At 44.2% G+C, this 17,105-nt stretch overlaps 3 protein-coding genes across 5 annotated transcripts; 1 reads left to right on the plus strand and 2 right to left on the minus strand.

The window, feature by feature from the left end:
* Window positions 1-4,392: 4,392 nt before the first annotated feature.
* LOC105565954 (replication factor C subunit 5) lies at window positions 4,393-7,320 on the minus strand. Its single transcript, XM_012019576.1, has 8 exons — window positions 7,237-7,320; window positions 7,093-7,157; window positions 6,896-7,023; window positions 5,930-6,092; window positions 5,705-5,864; window positions 5,188-5,399; window positions 4,815-4,892; window positions 4,393-4,744 (listed from the first exon to the last, which is right to left on the minus strand). The coding sequence occupies exons 1-8, from the start codon at window positions 7,272-7,274 to the stop codon at window positions 4,602-4,604; spliced, it is 987 nt and encodes a 328-aa protein (XP_011874966.1). The 5' UTR covers window positions 7,275-7,320; the 3' UTR covers window positions 4,393-4,601.
* Window positions 7,321-7,469: 149 nt separating this feature from the next.
* LOC105565957 (ERI1 exoribonuclease 3) lies at window positions 7,470-9,151 on the plus strand. 2 transcript variants are annotated; one of them, XM_012019579.1, is made up of 2 exons: window positions 7,470-7,549; window positions 8,308-9,151. In XM_012019579.1, exon 2 carries the CDS (start codon window positions 8,332-8,334, stop codon window positions 9,064-9,066), a length of 735 nt encoding a protein of 244 aa, XP_011874969.1. In that variant the 5' UTR covers window positions 7,470-7,549; window positions 8,308-8,331; the 3' UTR covers window positions 9,067-9,151. The 2 variants fall into 2 exon arrangements, with proteins under 2 accessions (XP_011874969.1, XP_011874970.1); XM_012019580.1 differs by lacking the exon at window positions 7,470-7,549 and adding an exon at window positions 7,576-7,695.
* LOC105565956 lies at window positions 9,075-16,316 on the minus strand. 2 transcript variants are annotated; one of them, XM_012019578.1, is made up of 20 exons: window positions 15,928-16,316; window positions 15,559-15,677; window positions 15,361-15,486; window positions 15,147-15,271; window positions 14,759-15,081; window positions 14,507-14,682; window positions 13,934-14,434; window positions 13,519-13,752; window positions 13,230-13,438; window positions 12,898-13,161; window positions 12,719-12,821; window positions 12,270-12,642; window positions 12,035-12,193; window positions 11,753-11,966; window positions 11,317-11,487; window positions 11,042-11,228; window positions 10,736-10,940; window positions 10,523-10,661; window positions 10,277-10,455; window positions 9,075-9,494 (listed from the first exon to the last, which is right to left on the minus strand). In XM_012019578.1, exons 1-20 carry the CDS (start codon window positions 16,035-16,037, stop codon window positions 9,167-9,169), a joined length of 4,245 nt encoding a protein of 1,414 aa, XP_011874968.1. In that variant the 5' UTR covers window positions 16,038-16,316; the 3' UTR covers window positions 9,075-9,166. The 2 variants fall into 2 exon arrangements, with proteins under 2 accessions (XP_011874968.1, XP_011874967.1); XM_012019577.1 differs by having other exon boundaries at window positions 13,934-14,437.
* Between the last annotated feature and the right edge of the window lie 789 nt (window positions 16,317-17,105).

Consider the following 17,105-nt stretch of genomic DNA (forward strand, 5'->3'; position numbering starts at 1 on the left):
TTGAGTGGAAAGGTGCTCGTGTTATCCTTTCATAAAAGAGATAGAGTTAAGATAATTCGTGCCTCCCGCAAGTATAACTGAACTAAGAAATAAGAAAGTGTAGTTATGTCATTCCGGATTGTTCAACAAGTTTGACATAGCAATTTGAAATCTTACCGCGTGCAGCATCTACGGTCGTAGATTCGTGTTCTTGTCCGCGAGACTTTGTCAGATCAACTAGCGCATCTTGCGGCTCGACACGTTGACCATTCGGCGTTATTTTTTAAACGGCTGTGAGAAATAAATCCTATCTAATCTAAAGTTTCGACTGACATAAATAGATAGAAGCGTAAAACAGAAAAAAAATGTTCTGTTAAACCACCCACGTCTTACTTGATAGACCGAAGATGCACAATATTTGATCGTTGTATGCTTATGATAATGGAAAATCGTACTGTGGCGTGATAAGAGACGCGTAAAACCCGTCTGGCAGATAAGGCGCTGAGCAAGCGAGCCTTTTTGCCCGAGCAAGTAAACAGGGAGTCCCGCGTACTTTTAAGCAGGTATATCGGAAGACACTTGGCAATCATTCTTCCGGAGCCGGACGGCCGGCCTAAAACGAAAGTTCAAGGGAGGATACGCTGTGTCAAAGTTAAGCCTGGAACGTGGATTACGTATACTCGCGAAGACGTAGTTAACCCCACGCTAGCACTGATATACTAATTGAATTAGTTATTTCGAAGCAGAAAGTTAAGGGCACGTCTGCGCCAAGTTTTCAACATGAAATAGCTGGCAGAATCGACGTGCTAGCACGCCGAGTTCGAAAGTTCTTATTAACCCGGAAGTTTCGTTCAGTATCGCGCCTGAGTGTTATTTAATTACTAATTCGAAGAATATGTGGCCCCGCGCGCTTTTATGAGGGACGGGGAGAAGTTTTCTCCGATTAATTTCGACGTCCTTAGCCCCTCTCCCTGCCGGAGGGCCAGAGGGCCGGGCATCGATTATTAATAATCGGATCCTGGAATGCGCGCAGCGCGGGGCCGTAATTTCCGCGAGATCCGATCGCCCCGGTTCGTCCCGCGCGTGAAGGACTGTGTCCGTTTTAATTACCGCGATCGACCCCCATCAATTTTTCTCGCTTTATTTGTCTGGCCCTTTTTTTTCTCCACACGCACACCTGCGCGCGCGCGTCCTCGACCCTCGTCCTCGCTCCGCGAGCACTGTTAACGCGAAATGCTGCTTAATGAGGAGATGAATAATTATAATCTCGCGTTAGCCATGGCGCGCACTTATCGAGGTCTAATTTGCGCATGATAACACTCGCGAAATGAATTAGAGGGATTAACAATTCATTTTATCGGAAGCAAAATCCACTACTACTCGAAGCTCTCTCTCTCTCTCTCTCTCTCTCGCACTCCGATCTCTCTCCACTTGAGAGGAGTGCGCCCAGTCTGCGCTCTTTTATGGTAAACGCAGATGAAGGGGGGGCGGGGGACGGGAAAGGGCACCAGCGGGCGATTAAAATATTTTATACATGTAAAGTATCCTATCTTTAGTACAGCAAATTTTAACGATAAGTTCTCTGATGAATAATGAGTCGATTTTTCTTTCCAACGCGAAGGTATAATAGAAGCAAGTTTCATTCCCAATAGCGAGCGCATCGGATCAGGTAAAAAAAAATCGTTGAATCGAAAAATCGTAAAATAAAATAAATCTAAAATTAACCCATCGCACTCAAAGCTTTCTTGCTGAAAAGTTGAGGATATTTTTTTAACTGTCATAAAAACAATACATATATTAATGGATAAGACGAACAGACAATATGTAGAGAAAAGTCCCCTATTATGAGATAAGTTCCTAATATGAGATAGCAGGGTTATCATCTATTGGTTTCATCGTGAATTTATTGGTCTTGGAGTGAAATCTGTTTAGTGGAAAATTCATTGTTAGATCGTGTAATCGTTGTGAATAAAGATTCGTGATTAAATCCGAAATCTATATCCCGCAAAAGTGAAAAAAATATCAGGAGAACATGACCGGCGAGGAGGTCGTACTATCAAAAATTCTAAGAATTTCATTGATACTCCCAAGAATTTATGATGTTGAAATCCTACTACCTCATATTAGAAGCTTGTCTCATAATATAGGACTGTCCTCTATGCGTGGCAAAGGCTTTCAGCTATGGCTCTCCTCGTATACATGTCGAAGATCGTCTTTCAATCGCAGTTCGAGTCACTGCGTTCAACCAAGAGAATCGCTTCTCGACTGCGCGGGGTTAATCGAGCGACAAAGGAAAGATTTGCTTATGAACGTTAACCGTTTATTAATCTTACAATTGTTCTCTAATTCGATGAACGATACATTAATCGCGACTAAATCCTGCCCTTAATATCTCCGTCGGACCTCGTGACTCTCGTTGAAAGGGTCCAGGATTTAACGTCCGTCGCGTGCGCGCGCGCCGAAATGGGTACATCCGCGCATCCGGCGTAAGAACGTATTAAACTTAAAGCAAGGCCCCTCTCCGCGCGCGTATAAGCTCCGCTCTGCAAAATATTTGCAACATTCGGGAAATACGGCGGATCGCACGCGGAGGGAAGCTAATGGCATGCCGGGGCTAGCGTTGGGTCATTCCACTTGCACGGATTGCATATAGGTTTACAGCGCTCTCCCGGGGCGGGGGAGATGATGGGTCTCGCCACGCTGCCAGGAGATATAAGCCGCTTTACGCGCTCTTCTCGCATCCTACGGCCGTGTAACGCTTGTCGCGCGAGTTCGGTGCCGCGTCGCGCGGATACGCGAATGCCCCGAGCCTTGCGAATTTAAAGCGGATATCTTCCGCGACACTCTATCGATTGAGCCCTCTGATTCTGTGCGAACGCGAAAATGCGTGCATAATTAACTTGCCAAGGTCCTTCCTCCTCCTCCTCCACCTCCTGCTGCTTCTCGACAACGTTCGTCACCGCGGGACCTCTCGTCCTCTATTAGCGCGCATCTATCTTTTACGCGACCTGCAGACGCGGCTCGTGTAGCACGCGTCGAACGGAACTCTCGCGTCGAATATTTCATATCGAGAAGAAAAACGACTGCTTCCCGAAACACAATGGAAAATTGAAAACTGCTCTCTCTCAAAGTCAATCGGTGGATCATCACTGAAAAGCAGTGAACAGTCACTGATCACAGTTATGAGTATACTGCTGATTGACTTTAACACTAGAAGTACCGAGCGGTCACTCCTGAGTGTTCCATTTTTTTTTTAGATTAATACCCTGTTTCTCGTATAAAAGATAGGACTCTGAAATTTTATAGCTTTTCACCAATCAAACGACTGATGAAAAGTCATAAAATTTCAGAATCTTTTCTTTTATTGCCAGAAATAGAGTTTTGATATCTAGAAAATAGAAACGGTCAGAAGTGACCGCTCGGTACTTCTAGTGTTAAGAGAGCGGTAGATAATTAATAGATCGCGGGGGGGGGGGGCAGGTAGAAGCGGGCGCCATACGTCGCGCGGCTGTACGATCTTCATTCAACGAGATCGCCGACAATCTCGCGAGTCCGCGAACGATTTCTGAGTTTTCGCGAAAACTTGAAGACGTTCGATCGAGGTCACCTCATGGATATTTCAGTTTACGTGCGTCGTCGTGCGGTTTCCGCGCGCGACGCGGGGGTGTAACGCGAGGCCGGCCTTAAATTTCTACGACGCGGAGGGGTCTTTACACCGAGGCTCGCATGCCCGAAGTTTCGACGTGGTTCCCCCACGGTCGTCGACGTGATGCCCGAACGATCGCGTGCTGATTGGACGGCATTTGTCGGGCTACTGTCGGTCGGTCCGGGTCCCGCCCGCAAGATCGGGAGGTACACTGATTGCAGGCTTGTAGCCCCGGCGCCGCCGGAGTTTTCCCTCGGCTCCCCGGTCCGCGTGTTTGCTTGTCTGCTCGTGAAAGTTATCATCTCCTGAATGAAGTTTGCACTTTTCCGCGCACGTAAGGAGATCATCACGATCCCGAAGGGCCGAAGGCGGGCGGAGAGGCGGCGGCGGCGGCGAGCAGGACGGGGGCTGTAATTTATGACGCGAGGAATCGATGGTGACTCGACTGATTCGCGACTTACGCTTTGACGGGGTACTTTTAGATTTTCGTGTGTCGCCGATAAGACGCACGCCAGAATGCAATTAAGCGGAGGAGCCGAGCGACGATAGCGATCTCGTTATTGTAACTCGTATCTGAGATATACACATTGCTTTTATGGTTCTATTATTTTCGGGCGGGAAAAAAATGTTACGGGGAAACGGAGTTATAAGATCGATCGTAAATATCGGATCGGCTCCGTTGTGTGCTGACAATTTTATTACGTTTTTACGATATACACGCGATTTCCGTATATCAGATATTTCTAGAGAAATAAGGAACCATTCTCTTTTTCACGGGAGATGCTGTAAAAGTTCATTTATTCCTTTTTCCAACAAGTTAAAAATACCCTCACTGTTGAACACACGTGTATTACCGCGTTATGCAAAACGTATAATGCACGACGCGAGCGATAGTTTCTATCTTAAAAAAAAGTATACAGTGTTTTCAGACTTACAAAATAGAATATCTTTCGATTAACTCGCGTGACGGAGGATATCACGTTTCGATATCGCGAACCTTGTAGAACGCCGATATAAGGGAATTTACTTGAATGGCGTCGCGACACCCGCCAGCCAGTCTTTTTTCTATATCTGCCATTTTGCACAGTAAATCGATGAACATCGAATCGGGAAATGCAACTGAAAGAAACATGCTTGTTAGAGATAATCGCAAGTATCGCGCGTACACGTTATAAAACACCGTACGTACTTGTGACTACGCACGAGTGAATTTCCGTCAATATATCTTGCAGCGCAAGTCCTTTGTTCAACTTCAGCTCTTGAATCTCTGCGAAATGTATATTAAGGATCGCACAATTCGGACACAGAGGAACTATCTAACACCTGTTATGCCTTTTCTACACTTAAGGATGATTCTGCTCGTGGCTCATCCCGGGAGAAGTTTACACAGATATTTTAGTATGACCGTCATACTAAAGTATGATTTTTGTATAATTTTTAACCGTCTTCTTAAGTGAAAAGGCACTCGAGTCCATAAACGGTCTCGATACGGCGATCTTTGCCAGTCTATCTTACTCGGCCTCATTCTTAGGTGTAGAAAGGGCAGTATTGTCAAAGGATACTCTTGTAGCACGTATCATAAGGCTCGTTCAGCAACCAGTTTAAGATACTTTTTATGTCACTTGGTAACGGATGTCCCACACAATTGTACACGTTCTCTGCGCTCACCATGCCGTAAGCGAACCATGTACTTTGTAGTACGCTTATTACTTTCCTCATATCTCCACCGCTTAACGTCATTAACGCTTCCTTCCCGTCCTCCGTAACTTTTAAGCTATAAAACGTTTCATTAGCGGAGGACTTCAAGAAGATAGAGAAAGGCATGGCCAACCTACGGCCTGCGATATTTGGAAAAATAAAAAATTAAAGAAAGAAAACTATAAAACTAGTTCAATTAATACTTAAATTTAACATTAAAATAGCTATTTCTCATAAAAAAATAAAGAAAGTTTAATACTTTTGGGACTATTTCGGCCCGTGGAAAGTTTGAAGATTTTGAACGCAACCCGTAAATCGAAAATGACTGGCCATGCCTGAGATAAAGAATCGTAATTAAATATACGATAAATCCTCGCTCACTTTTCCGCTTCAATGACATGATTCAATCTCGGCATTATCTGCTGCGAGGCGAGAGGCAGGAATCTAAACCTGGTGCAACGAGACTGCAAAGCCGGGATAATCTTGCTCAGGTAGTTGCATATGATGCAGAAACGCACGTTATCCGTGTACTTCTCGATAACTGAAAGTAACACCCGTGATATAAACACCTTGCGATCCACGAGTCTCGAGACGCACGACGCTTACTTCTCCTCAGTGCATTCTGAGCGTCGGTCGTCATAGCGTCGGCCTCGTCCAGGATAATCAATTTAAACGCAGATCTGTACATAGTGCCCGTGCTGGCGAAACTCAGGATTTGGCCGCGCACGATACCGATGCCTCTGTCATCGGAAGCGTTCAATTCTAGCACCTGAAACACACATGCGACAGTGAGACAAGGAGATGCGAAACTACTTAGGCCTGGTTCTTCATTGTCTGGTTAACTGTTAACCAGAGGTTAGTCGACTCTCCGGCTCTTCTCAGCTAACATAGAAAAAGTAGGAGAGTCGACTAACTTCTGGTTAACAGTTAACCAGAAAATGAAAAGCCGGGCCTCAGGCTCGATTACACCAACGTCGCTTAAGCTTGGCTCACTTCGTCCTTTGTCTCTTTCCAACCGTTTTCTTACAGACAAACAATAAACTAAGGCCTGGTCTACAATACGTGGAGTAAGTCTGGAGCAAGGAGTAAGAGTATAAGGAAATTATCAACTTTATTTCTTACTCCTACTTCAACTCTTACGTTTACTCTCGGACAAAACGCCGTCGGCCAGTGTTACAAATATTTTAAAAATTATGCCTATAGTTTAGCTTCCTTACACCAAAAGCTAACGGGTCTCGCTTTCTCCTTACACCAAGCTTGGTCCATGTATTGTAGACCAGCCTTAAGATTGAGTATTCTGCAAGATTTTTGCCCTATGAACTCTGTGGCTCTTCGGCTTCCTTCTTTTCGTTTTTCACTCTTTCTTTCTTGCTCGACAGTGCAACATAGCTCGTAGAGGACTTTTGCCCTATGAACTCTGTAGCTCTTCAGCTCTCCTCTTTTCGTTGTTCGCTTTCTCGCTCGGCGGTGCTACATAGCTCGTGGAGACAAAGCGTTACAGAACATTTGTACAAAGTATCCTAAGTTAAGCGACGTTGGTGAAACCGGACGCCTTAGCCACGGATACGCAACCATTGAGTTGAATTGAGCCGGGGTGTAGAGTTTACGTGCGCACGCCAGTATAGTGCTGGTCTTGCCCGTCCCGGGTGGCCCGTACAGCAGAAGATGCGGCAGCTGATTCTCATCAATGTACTTGTTTACTGTAACGAGCAATCGCCGCTTGTTTAATGAACGCGTCCGCGCGTTGTTTACCCGAGTCGCTTACTTACTCGTCTTTATTATCGTCTCGTGGGAAATAAGCTCGTCCAGGCTCTTGGGACGGTACTTCTCGACCCTGAAAAACGCAACAAGGTCGTCAGCCGGCGCTCGCGGACCGACGCCTCGAGCGTCTCCGTATTGTTATTCGCACTCACCATGGTAAATTCACGAGCCGCTCGTCGCTGGACGTCATCGTGAAATCGCCGGCTCCCAAACGGTCACCGTTTCAACGACTTGGAGGTTATGTTCTTGCCGCGCGTCTCGCCGGAGTCGCCGCTGTCGCCGGTCGCGCCGAAGATACGGGCGAATGACAGTGTATCCGCGCTGTTGCGCGACCGACCTTCCAAAACAGAGCCACGTGCCAGGGGAACGTGGGACCGTGCGGACGCGCGTCTATTGGCACTCGCGCGAATTCGATTCGATCTCGCCTCCGCGGAATCGCGCTGGTCCGCAAAACTCGACCGTTAGGTAACGTCGCCGGGAGATTTCCGAGCTGCGAGAGCTCTAACCCTCAACTTGGTTATGGAGCACCAGTGCAGAAAATTGCACGACGACCCGTGGCTGGCAAATTCCAATTAAAGAAGTTCATTGCGAAAAACATTACCTCAGCCAGGGTGAGGTCCTTTTTTTTTTTTTTTTATTAGAATTTGCCAGCCACGGGTCGTCATGCAATTTTCTACATTGGCAAATTAGTAAAATTCGTATGGCTCAATTGTGCTGGACACAAATTTGAAGGAATAAAGGACCGAGGGCCGTGACAGGTGTCTAAATATTTTCTCAGCCAGGCTTTGAACCTGGACCACCCTCTCGCTAGGCGGGCACATGGCAATATTCATCGCAATAAACAGTCTAATGTTGATTCCCGAATGCCAGCCGTCGTGACAGTATTCGAAAACGAGAGCCGCCGTTTCTAGATTGGTTAATCAATTACGGGTGTTAGGTAACTCACGGGTTATTCTCTATCTTTCACAAGTTAAAGTAGGAGCCTCTGTCCACGAGTTGTACCCAACAGTTCCCGCCCTCTCGACAGCGTGACGCAGGCCGAACAAAAACCTCGATGTTGCAATAATAAATACCTCGCGCACGAAATTTAATCTCGCGGCAAACCCATTCACGGCTGATCGAACAAACAAGTGTAACGAGGTCGCTGGAAAAACTGCGTAAATAAGGGACCGGAGCTAGGCAGCTCGACCTAAAGCGTTTATTTTGTTTGGGAAACCACACAGGGGCATGAACCGTCGGCGCGGAAGATGAGTATGGCTCGCCGGGTTCTCCGAAGGTATCCGAGAACGATGGCCGGTCGTTCGCGCGAGGTGACGCAGCGCTTCGAGTACCTTCTCGTGATGGACTTGGAGGCGACGTGCGAGAGGCACGAGGTGCTCAAGCCGCAGGAGATCATCGAGCTGCCGTGCGCGGTGCTGTCCACCCGCGACTGGCAGCTGAAGGACATGTTCCATGCGTACGTGAGGCCCAGGGTCCATCCCACCCTCACGTCCTTCTGCACAGAATTGACCGGGATCATGCAGGAGACGGTGGACGACCAGCCGCACTTCGCGGACACGTTCCCGCGGTTCTGCGAGTGGCTGAAGGAGGGGGGGTACGTCGACGAGGCTGGAAAGAGCTCGTTCGTGACGTGTGGCAACTGGGACCTGAAGATCATGCTGCCGAGCCAGTGCGACCTGGACGGCATCGCTCTGCCGGATCAGTTCAAACAGTGGATCGATCTCAAGTACACGTTCTGCGAGTCCACCGGGTACTATCCGAAGAGCTTGAGGGACATGCTTATGCGATTGAACCTTCCGCTGAGGGGGCGTCTGCACTCGGGCATCGACGACGTGGGAAATATGGTCTCGGTGATGCTGGCTTTAAAAGAGAAGCACAACACGGAATTCAACATCACCTCGTCGCTGACGACTTCTCCGATAAACTTAAATAACTACGGGCAGACCGGAGCGGCGAGGGACGTAGCGAAAAAAGACACGTAGCGGTTTATTAGAAATTCGTCTTGCATTAATAAAATATCGATTTTGTTAAACTTTCAGTTACAATATAAATAAATAATCGATTGTCGCGAATATATTCGGATTATCGCCTCACGACGACTTTGATCAACACATCCTGTTTGTTATTCTCCGTGTATATCTCGAGCACAGCCTGCATATTACGATCGATTTTCTGCGAACACTGTATCTTCAGAGAAAAGCTCTTTTTGCTGGGCAACATCCCCTCCGCGGGGACCACACTGAAATGTTTCGAATTCGACAAGCTCGTCTCGAATGACTCGGCCGCTTTGGAGAAGTTAAGTACAGTCACGGTCGCTTCGTTCCGTATCGGAGGAGTGAGTACGATGGTGGACGGAGTTACGGTGAATTGATCCCCTTGCAACTCGTGTTGATTCTCGTGTTCTATCGTTCTGCGTAACAAAATGTCTCTTTTTTTTTAAACCAGAAATCTCAAGTTGAAATTTCATCAAAAGCCAATACAAAGTGCAATAAGAAATATGAATATGTTAGAAGACACATTAGAATATACATACACCATGGACTACTACTTACAGCCCGTATTGGACTACGGTTTGAGATTAGATTGAAATTGAATCAACCAGAGCAGTGAACTCTATACATACTGGAATGAGTGATCTATTGTTCTGGCTGTTGCCGAGAGAGAGGTGCGTTTGGGTGAATCCTTGTCTCCTTCTAGTACTACCTGATTGGATAGTCGCATATAAATGACGAGAAGAAGGGCGTCACTTATATGCGATTATCCAATCAGGTAGTACTAGAAGGAGACAAGGATTCACCCAACGCACCTCTCTCTCGGCAACAGCCAGAACTATAGATCACTCATTCCAGTATGTATAGAGTTCACTGAACCAGAGTAAGTCACTGAACTTGAGATTGGTAAACTTTACTCTGATTGGTCAAATTTCAATCTAATCTCAATCCGTAGTCTGATACGGGCTTATGAGACAGTGGGAGCATCCTCCTGAGGGGAAAGGATAGTATGAATTTATTTGGGTGGTCTATCTTTCTCCGACTCGTGACTCACGCCCATTAGAAAAAGATAGACACCCAAATAAATTTGTACTATCCATCTTCCCTCAGGAGAATGCCTTCACTTAGGACTCTACTGCACCATAAGCAGTCTATAGTTAATATGTCTACGACATAGACGAATAAATAAAAAGCCTCTTACTGAGAAGCGAAGAAACTCGCTCCACCCCCTTCGTCAACAAGTGTAGTGTCGCTTATCAGGGACTGATACATTTCCGATTCGTCGGTATAATGTATAGGCAGAGTATCGTCCGCGCACGCTTCCACTGTTAACATTATCTCGGACTGATGAACGCCGGTGCACAGATCGCTTAGATTTTGCTATTTGAACATGCGTCGTCATTATTGCGTTAACGGACAATGAGGGTAAATAATTGTATGTACTTACGATAGAGTCGCGAATTGACGTTAAACCGGGAATTAGTTGCTCACCGGGGAAAGCTTTACATATGGGATACACAATATTCTTGAACGTCTCGTCCTCATTCAGAGTCAATTCACCTGACTCTTTTATTTTGTTGTATAATCTGAGAAGTATACATTCGCCAGCGATGAAAATTAACGCCAATAAAATGTCTGTGCTATTTAGTGCAACTTTTACCTGCGTATTCGCCAACGAGTCGGTTCATCGCCGTAGGTGACGTTTATCGTTGCAACGTGCGTCACTTCCGTCTGCGAGCGTTGCAATAACGCCAGGTCTTCTTTCTTCGGGTGAAATCGTATTGCTATTAGCTGAGATTCCTTAGAATCAAGTATTATTTCCTTCGGATTTACAGACCAACTGGAATTCATTGTTGGAAAAATAACTAAAAAATATGAATACGTTTATCCCTAGATTCAAGGTAAAAATGCACGTGTATGTACATGACATGCAATGCACAAAGAGAATGGAGAAATCAGTTTAAACCTTTCGGTATAACTGTGATCTTGGCGAACGAACGTAAGTCGCCAACGTTGTCCAATCTAATATTTGCGCTCAAAGTCGTAGTGTCAGAGTACAAATTGCCAAGTGACAACCATATTTTTCCGCTCGAATCTTTAAATGTATTTGTAATCTTCACTCTGCTGTAGCCACCATGTCCATACAAAGGAATCTGTCGATTAAAATTGTAAATATTCCCTCGTCAAACTTGTTAAAAAAAAATAAGTTAAAACGTACTCAGTAGCATCAAACATACGCACTTTTTTGTACTGTTGAGAATCGCTACTTTCTTTCGTATAATGTTTGATAGTAATTTTTCCAACTACTGGACCCACGCAATACGGACTGAACGCAACTGCGAATGTCTTACTTTCTTGACGTTGCATTGCCAGTACCATGCTTGTGTTGATAGCCTGTTTATCTCCAACAAACTGTAATGAAAATTTTTATTGTTATGAATTCCGTAAACTCCTTTTATTCAGATACATAACACAATATGTAGTGGTGTGAGCTTGGCGCAGAGAGATGTGCGTTGCTCTAATGAGCGAAAGATCCGAGTTCAAATCCTCGGAGCCGTTCGGCGTTAAGTTGTAGGTTCCTAAACATATTCTGACGCACAGATATATGCAGAGGAACCACAATGGTTGAAATGACGGAAGGGACGATAACACAATATACTATATGTATGTACGATACCTTAAAGCTTTTACTATCGTCACATATGTCGATTTGAATCTTGATTTTGTTGTTACTCGTATTTCGAAGCGTAAATTCCTTAGTCTCACTTTTTCCTGTTTTCACACTATTCCATACCAGGGCAGCGTGTGTAGCTCTGATCGGAATTATGTTTCCCGCTACAGCTATACTAGACACCGTACTAATTGGTGAATTTCTATCGCAAGGTCCAGATCTATGTACAAGATCATTGCATATTATTATAGTAATAGTGTAATTACACGTACAAACTCGTCAACTTACTTATTAGATGCTACACTTTGTGGCGATGTTGCTGGACTTAATGATGCAACGTTGTTAGGTGTATGGCAACGTAAATAATTATCTTCCTCTTCTCTTCGTTCGGTACTTATGATATAGTGGTAAGCGTTGTTCCCGGCAACTAACTTCATCTTTGCGTATCTGAAGAGATAACAATAAATATGCTGAATAATACGATGGGCAAGAATTTAGAAGTTTTACCAACTGATCGTCTTACCTCTCGCTATTTACAGAATTTGCATCTAAAAATTGTGGTCTATATACAATTAAGAATGACCCTCTTTCTCCGACTTGTAAGAACATATTGTCTGGTTTAACAGAAAAATCTTGCATCGTGATCGGATGCCCTTCAATTTGCACGACAGCAGCGGACACGTGAGTCGCTACGTTCCCCGAGTTGACGATATGTACCAATTTTCCTTGCTGCCTCGTAACGACTATAGGCACTTCTGTGTCGACAATTTGAATTTTACAAATACCAGATTGTGCGTAAAGAGGCACTTCCTTCCTGAGTAATACAGTGTCATTCATGCATTGTACACATACAATTAGGTTGCTCTTCCACTGTTGTGGCAGTCTCTGCGGAGAATCTATTCAACGGAACTTCTTTTTATCTCCAATAGAAAAACGCATACAAAGAATACATCCAATGTGAAACACACTTACTTGTTGATCGCGGTTTCTTACACATAACATTTTTGGTACATTTCTCAAGTGGTGCAAGTACTAAATGGGTTGGTTCATTGATACTGAATAATTTGGATTCATCCTATGATAATTAAAAGCATGTTAATCATTTTTCAATACATCGATTTGATTGTATCTTTAGTAGAGTCATATCTCACTTGTAGTATGGAGAGCTTTACAGGTACGGCAACGTTGTTTTTGTTATGCAACGTTATGGGTAAAACTTTCGTTGTTTCCTCTGTGATGTATTGGAAATCCAATTCCCGTTTGTCAAAAGGACACATGATGTCAAGATCTGGTTGTTCCGGATTAACGAAGATCATGTGCTGTATAGACCATGTTGATTTTGCCACCATGTCTGACAAACATATTTTTAATTCTACAAATATTGGCTTGCACATCTTCGTCACTTTCACTTCAATCTGAAAGAAACAGTACGATAATTATCGATGCCAACAAGAATTCATTTTCAGCCGATACCAAATTATACCTTTGTGGACTGGGATCCATTAGAATTTAAAATCGCTTCCGGAGGTATACCTAATTCGATACTTTGCGCATCTCCTACCACTTTAATTAGCTTAAAGCTGTATCTAATCCATCTACCTCCATTGTTTATAAGTTCAACATTAACTTCACTTGTCATACCAACAATGCAATGGCATAATTCTTTTGTATTCTTGCCAAGAACAACATTCTCTGAAAAATTAAGGAAAAATATTGTCTTATTTATCACACCTATCACAAAGAGAATGAGCAAATAATTGAATAAATCGTACTGCTTGAATTAGTTTGTATCTCTGTACTCTTCAATGAATCTAACACGCTGTTAGAGATATCCTTTTTTCTTATTGCTTCTTTTGGTATATTTAATTCCTTGTAGTTTTCATTATAATTATTTCTGTTTATTTTAAATGATACATTGGACGACGCAGTCAATTTGTCACTGCACGGTAATGTGGAATCTCGTAAAAGCTGGTTCGAAGGTTCAAAATCTGATGTTGACGACACACCTAGTGTTCAAGTTATGTACATATTAAAATATATTACACATTGAAGTTTTTAACTTATATTTTTAAATACTAAAATAGAATATATCAATGTTGGATGTATGATTATATTAAGCTTGGAACCTTGTGCAAAATCAATATAAAACAAAAAAAGGGTATAAATCACAGAGGTCGGAATACATACCTAAATCTGGATTAAAGGAAGATGTAACGCTTTCATCACACGTTTCGTCGTGTATTATCTTTTCGGATACATCTGCGAAGGATTTAGCCTCCTTGACATTTTTATTTGAAGGAAATGACACTCTCATACACTCCCCTTTTACATCAGCGGTTTCGTTGGCAGCTTTATTGTTAGTTTTACTATCTAGTAATAATTTGGCTGAAAGAGCTTCTATATTAGTGTCGTCAAATTTATTAGCAGTCTCAGTAGGCAGGATGGACTTTTCATTGGAAGGACTTTTCAACGTATAAGTTTCTTTTCTCGCGCTTCTGTCCTGTATCACTGAATTCCTCTTCTTTTTCTGCGCCATTAAAAGCTGATCAACCAATCGTCGTGGCGTCCCGCTATCAACATCTTGTAAAGTATTGGCAATGGTACTCAAGCTTAGGATGCTATTTGCATCTGTGTCTCTTGTACTGGGAATACGCATATCCTCCTTTTCCGTCGAGTCTGTCGTCGACGCTGCTACAATACAGCCTTTTTGTACACAAAAAGAAATTTAATGTAACTTTTAATACAAAACCGTGTAATTACCATCCGTCAAGATAGCGGACTCGACTAATGCTGGTAGTTTGCCACTTCTTGCGGGAGTTTCGGAAGCAATACCAAAAAAGCTTGTTCTTAATTTGTCATTGTACCCCAACGTTCCTACATCACCAGATTTGCGTTCAAAGTACTGGCCAACGGATACTTTTCGTCCAGCACAAGAGCTATATAATATTCAGACATCACCTTATTACATATACCTTATATAATCATACCGTATACGCGCAAAAATATACATACTCTACTGTTAGATCTTGTTCTCCCATGAAACCAGAGAAGTTGCTATCGTTTACTTTCTGTTTTCCTGAATTCGCGACTGGCATACTATATGTGTTATTTTGCTGCCAGCAAGCCTGATCGGCGAACAGACGTTCGGCCATTTTTGAGCCAGACAGAAATTCTTCGTTATTGATATCTGCAAACATCTCGTTGTTAAGTTGCGCTATTATGTCGTTTTCACTGATACCGGTGCCATCAAATAAGTTGTTTACAGGAGAATGTCTTTTGGCACTGCTACTGATACCAGATGATCGCGCACTGATTTCGCTGGGTTCAAAGATATCCTGAAATTTATTTTTCCTCAAATATTCTCGTTTTCACATCAGACTCGTTAATCGCGGATACCTACACTGATCGTACAGACTTCGTTCGTTGAGCACACCTTATCGGACGTCCCAATTGGCATAGCACAATTGAAAGCCGGTACATTGTCTGTTATATTTTGCACGTTAGCATTGTTCTCTTTATTTGTATCTAAAACAATTGTCCAATTGATCAGCTTAATACAAACAAACTTCGCTTGCACAGCTATCCCTGTGCATCTGTTTTTTTTCTCTATTTACCTGTGGTTAACGTGGAGCATTTTGTATCGCTACACCTTTGGAGAATCTTCCTAGCGCACAAGAGCTCCTCTAAATTGGGACAATTCACTTTTTGTTCGTCCCCCACTGCGCTTATGCTCATGAGGTCTGCCGACGATAGCACGTTAGTGCAATGCTAATGCTGCTCACAAATCCAAACCCAAATCTTGCCATACGTACCTGACATTCTGAGAAGACCTAACGAAGCGTCCGCTCTCGGCGTCAGCTCATTCTCGTACGACGGATACTGCCTGACCTTCTCCTCGCTCGAACGCCTGTCGCTGAATCTGTTCTCCAGCCTAGAGCAAAATACCTTTTTCAGACGCACCCTCACGCATTATCGCCAAGAATCAACTGCGGTCCGCGCGAGGACGAGTATCGCACGGGGGACGCGAGGAATAATCGCGGGTGGAACGGGCGCACGGGACGAGAACCGGTTCGACACGCGGAGACGCTCGTGAGGGAAGGGTCGTAACGGAACGCCTGTTGATTCGCGGAGGTGGGATTTTTTTCCCGGGAGGAGAGAAAGACGGAGGAGGAAAAACGTACGGGCTTTTTCTACGAACGGTCGACGTGGCCTGCGGCTGCGGCGTATTCACCACCGTGTCACTCAGCACGGTGCCGTAGCCCTTGGGCTTGGATCTGATCGGCGTAAACATCGCAAGGGTCCTTTGTTCCGATCGCGGCGAACAGCAAACGGGCAATCCCGAGCACGAGCGAGTCAGCGGCTCTTCATCGTCGCCGTGGCAGCGCGGACACGCGCGGGTCCTTCGCCGATCCGACCTACCGCGAGCTCGCGTCGGACTTATAAACAATAACAGTCGATCGATTTTGCAGTTCAAATTTGAAAAGTCTCGGAGGTCACCGACGATTGGACACGGACTTGAAGGCCGCGACGTAGTTTATCATCCTGCCGACGCCTTGCATTAATCGCCATCTGCTGGCGAACGTCGTTGCGACATTCGCGGCGGTAAAGCAGAGAGAGGGAGAGAGAGAGAGAGAGAGAGAGAGAAAAGTCCGGGAAACGCGGACATGCCCCGCGTTTATAAGCGAATTTCCATTCCATGTGGAACGCGTTGAGGCCCGTTCCTTGTAGTCGCATTAGACCTTAAAATAATAGCGTTTTCCACTGGGAAATCTAGTGCAACACTGGTGCACACTGAGTGCAATTTTCTTGTTCCACTGTGAAACGGGAAGCACACACTTTTGCATAAGTGCATAAACATATGCAATTATGCATAACGAATTTGATTGGTCCATTTTCTTATGCACTTGCTTATAGACCAATCAAATTCGTTATGTTTGACATCCATTTTTGTTTTGACATCCACTTTTAGTTAAATATCAATAACGTAATGTTGTAAGTTTTCGAAAAAAATTTTATTATATTATATAATATAATTTTATATAGACGATTGGTAAAATTCTCGAATAAAAAATTTTTCGCTTTTCTCGAGTTCACGCTGGAAGACAAGATTCAATGATCGAGCCCCTGCACTTAAAATGAAAGGGATATACAGTTTAGACGTTGGAAAAATAAGATGAGAAATACAAAATAATTTTGCCACGGGGGACAAACCGAAAATTGTTCTTTGTAATCGCGTTACGTTGCACTTACCGTTACAAAAGAACAGAACGAGAAGGCACGGGTTTGCCTTACTACACTTTTTACACTCAAAGTGAGACAAGGGTGTAGCTGGAGGAAGAAGATGAAAAGTGCACAAAGT

This window comes from Vollenhovia emeryi, unplaced genomic scaffold (assembly GCF_000949405.1).
Source record: "Vollenhovia emeryi isolate VEMERY1.0 unplaced genomic scaffold, V.emery_V1.0 DF939148.1, whole genome shotgun sequence".
NCBI lineage: Eukaryota > Metazoa > Arthropoda > Insecta > Hymenoptera > Formicidae > Vollenhovia > Vollenhovia emeryi.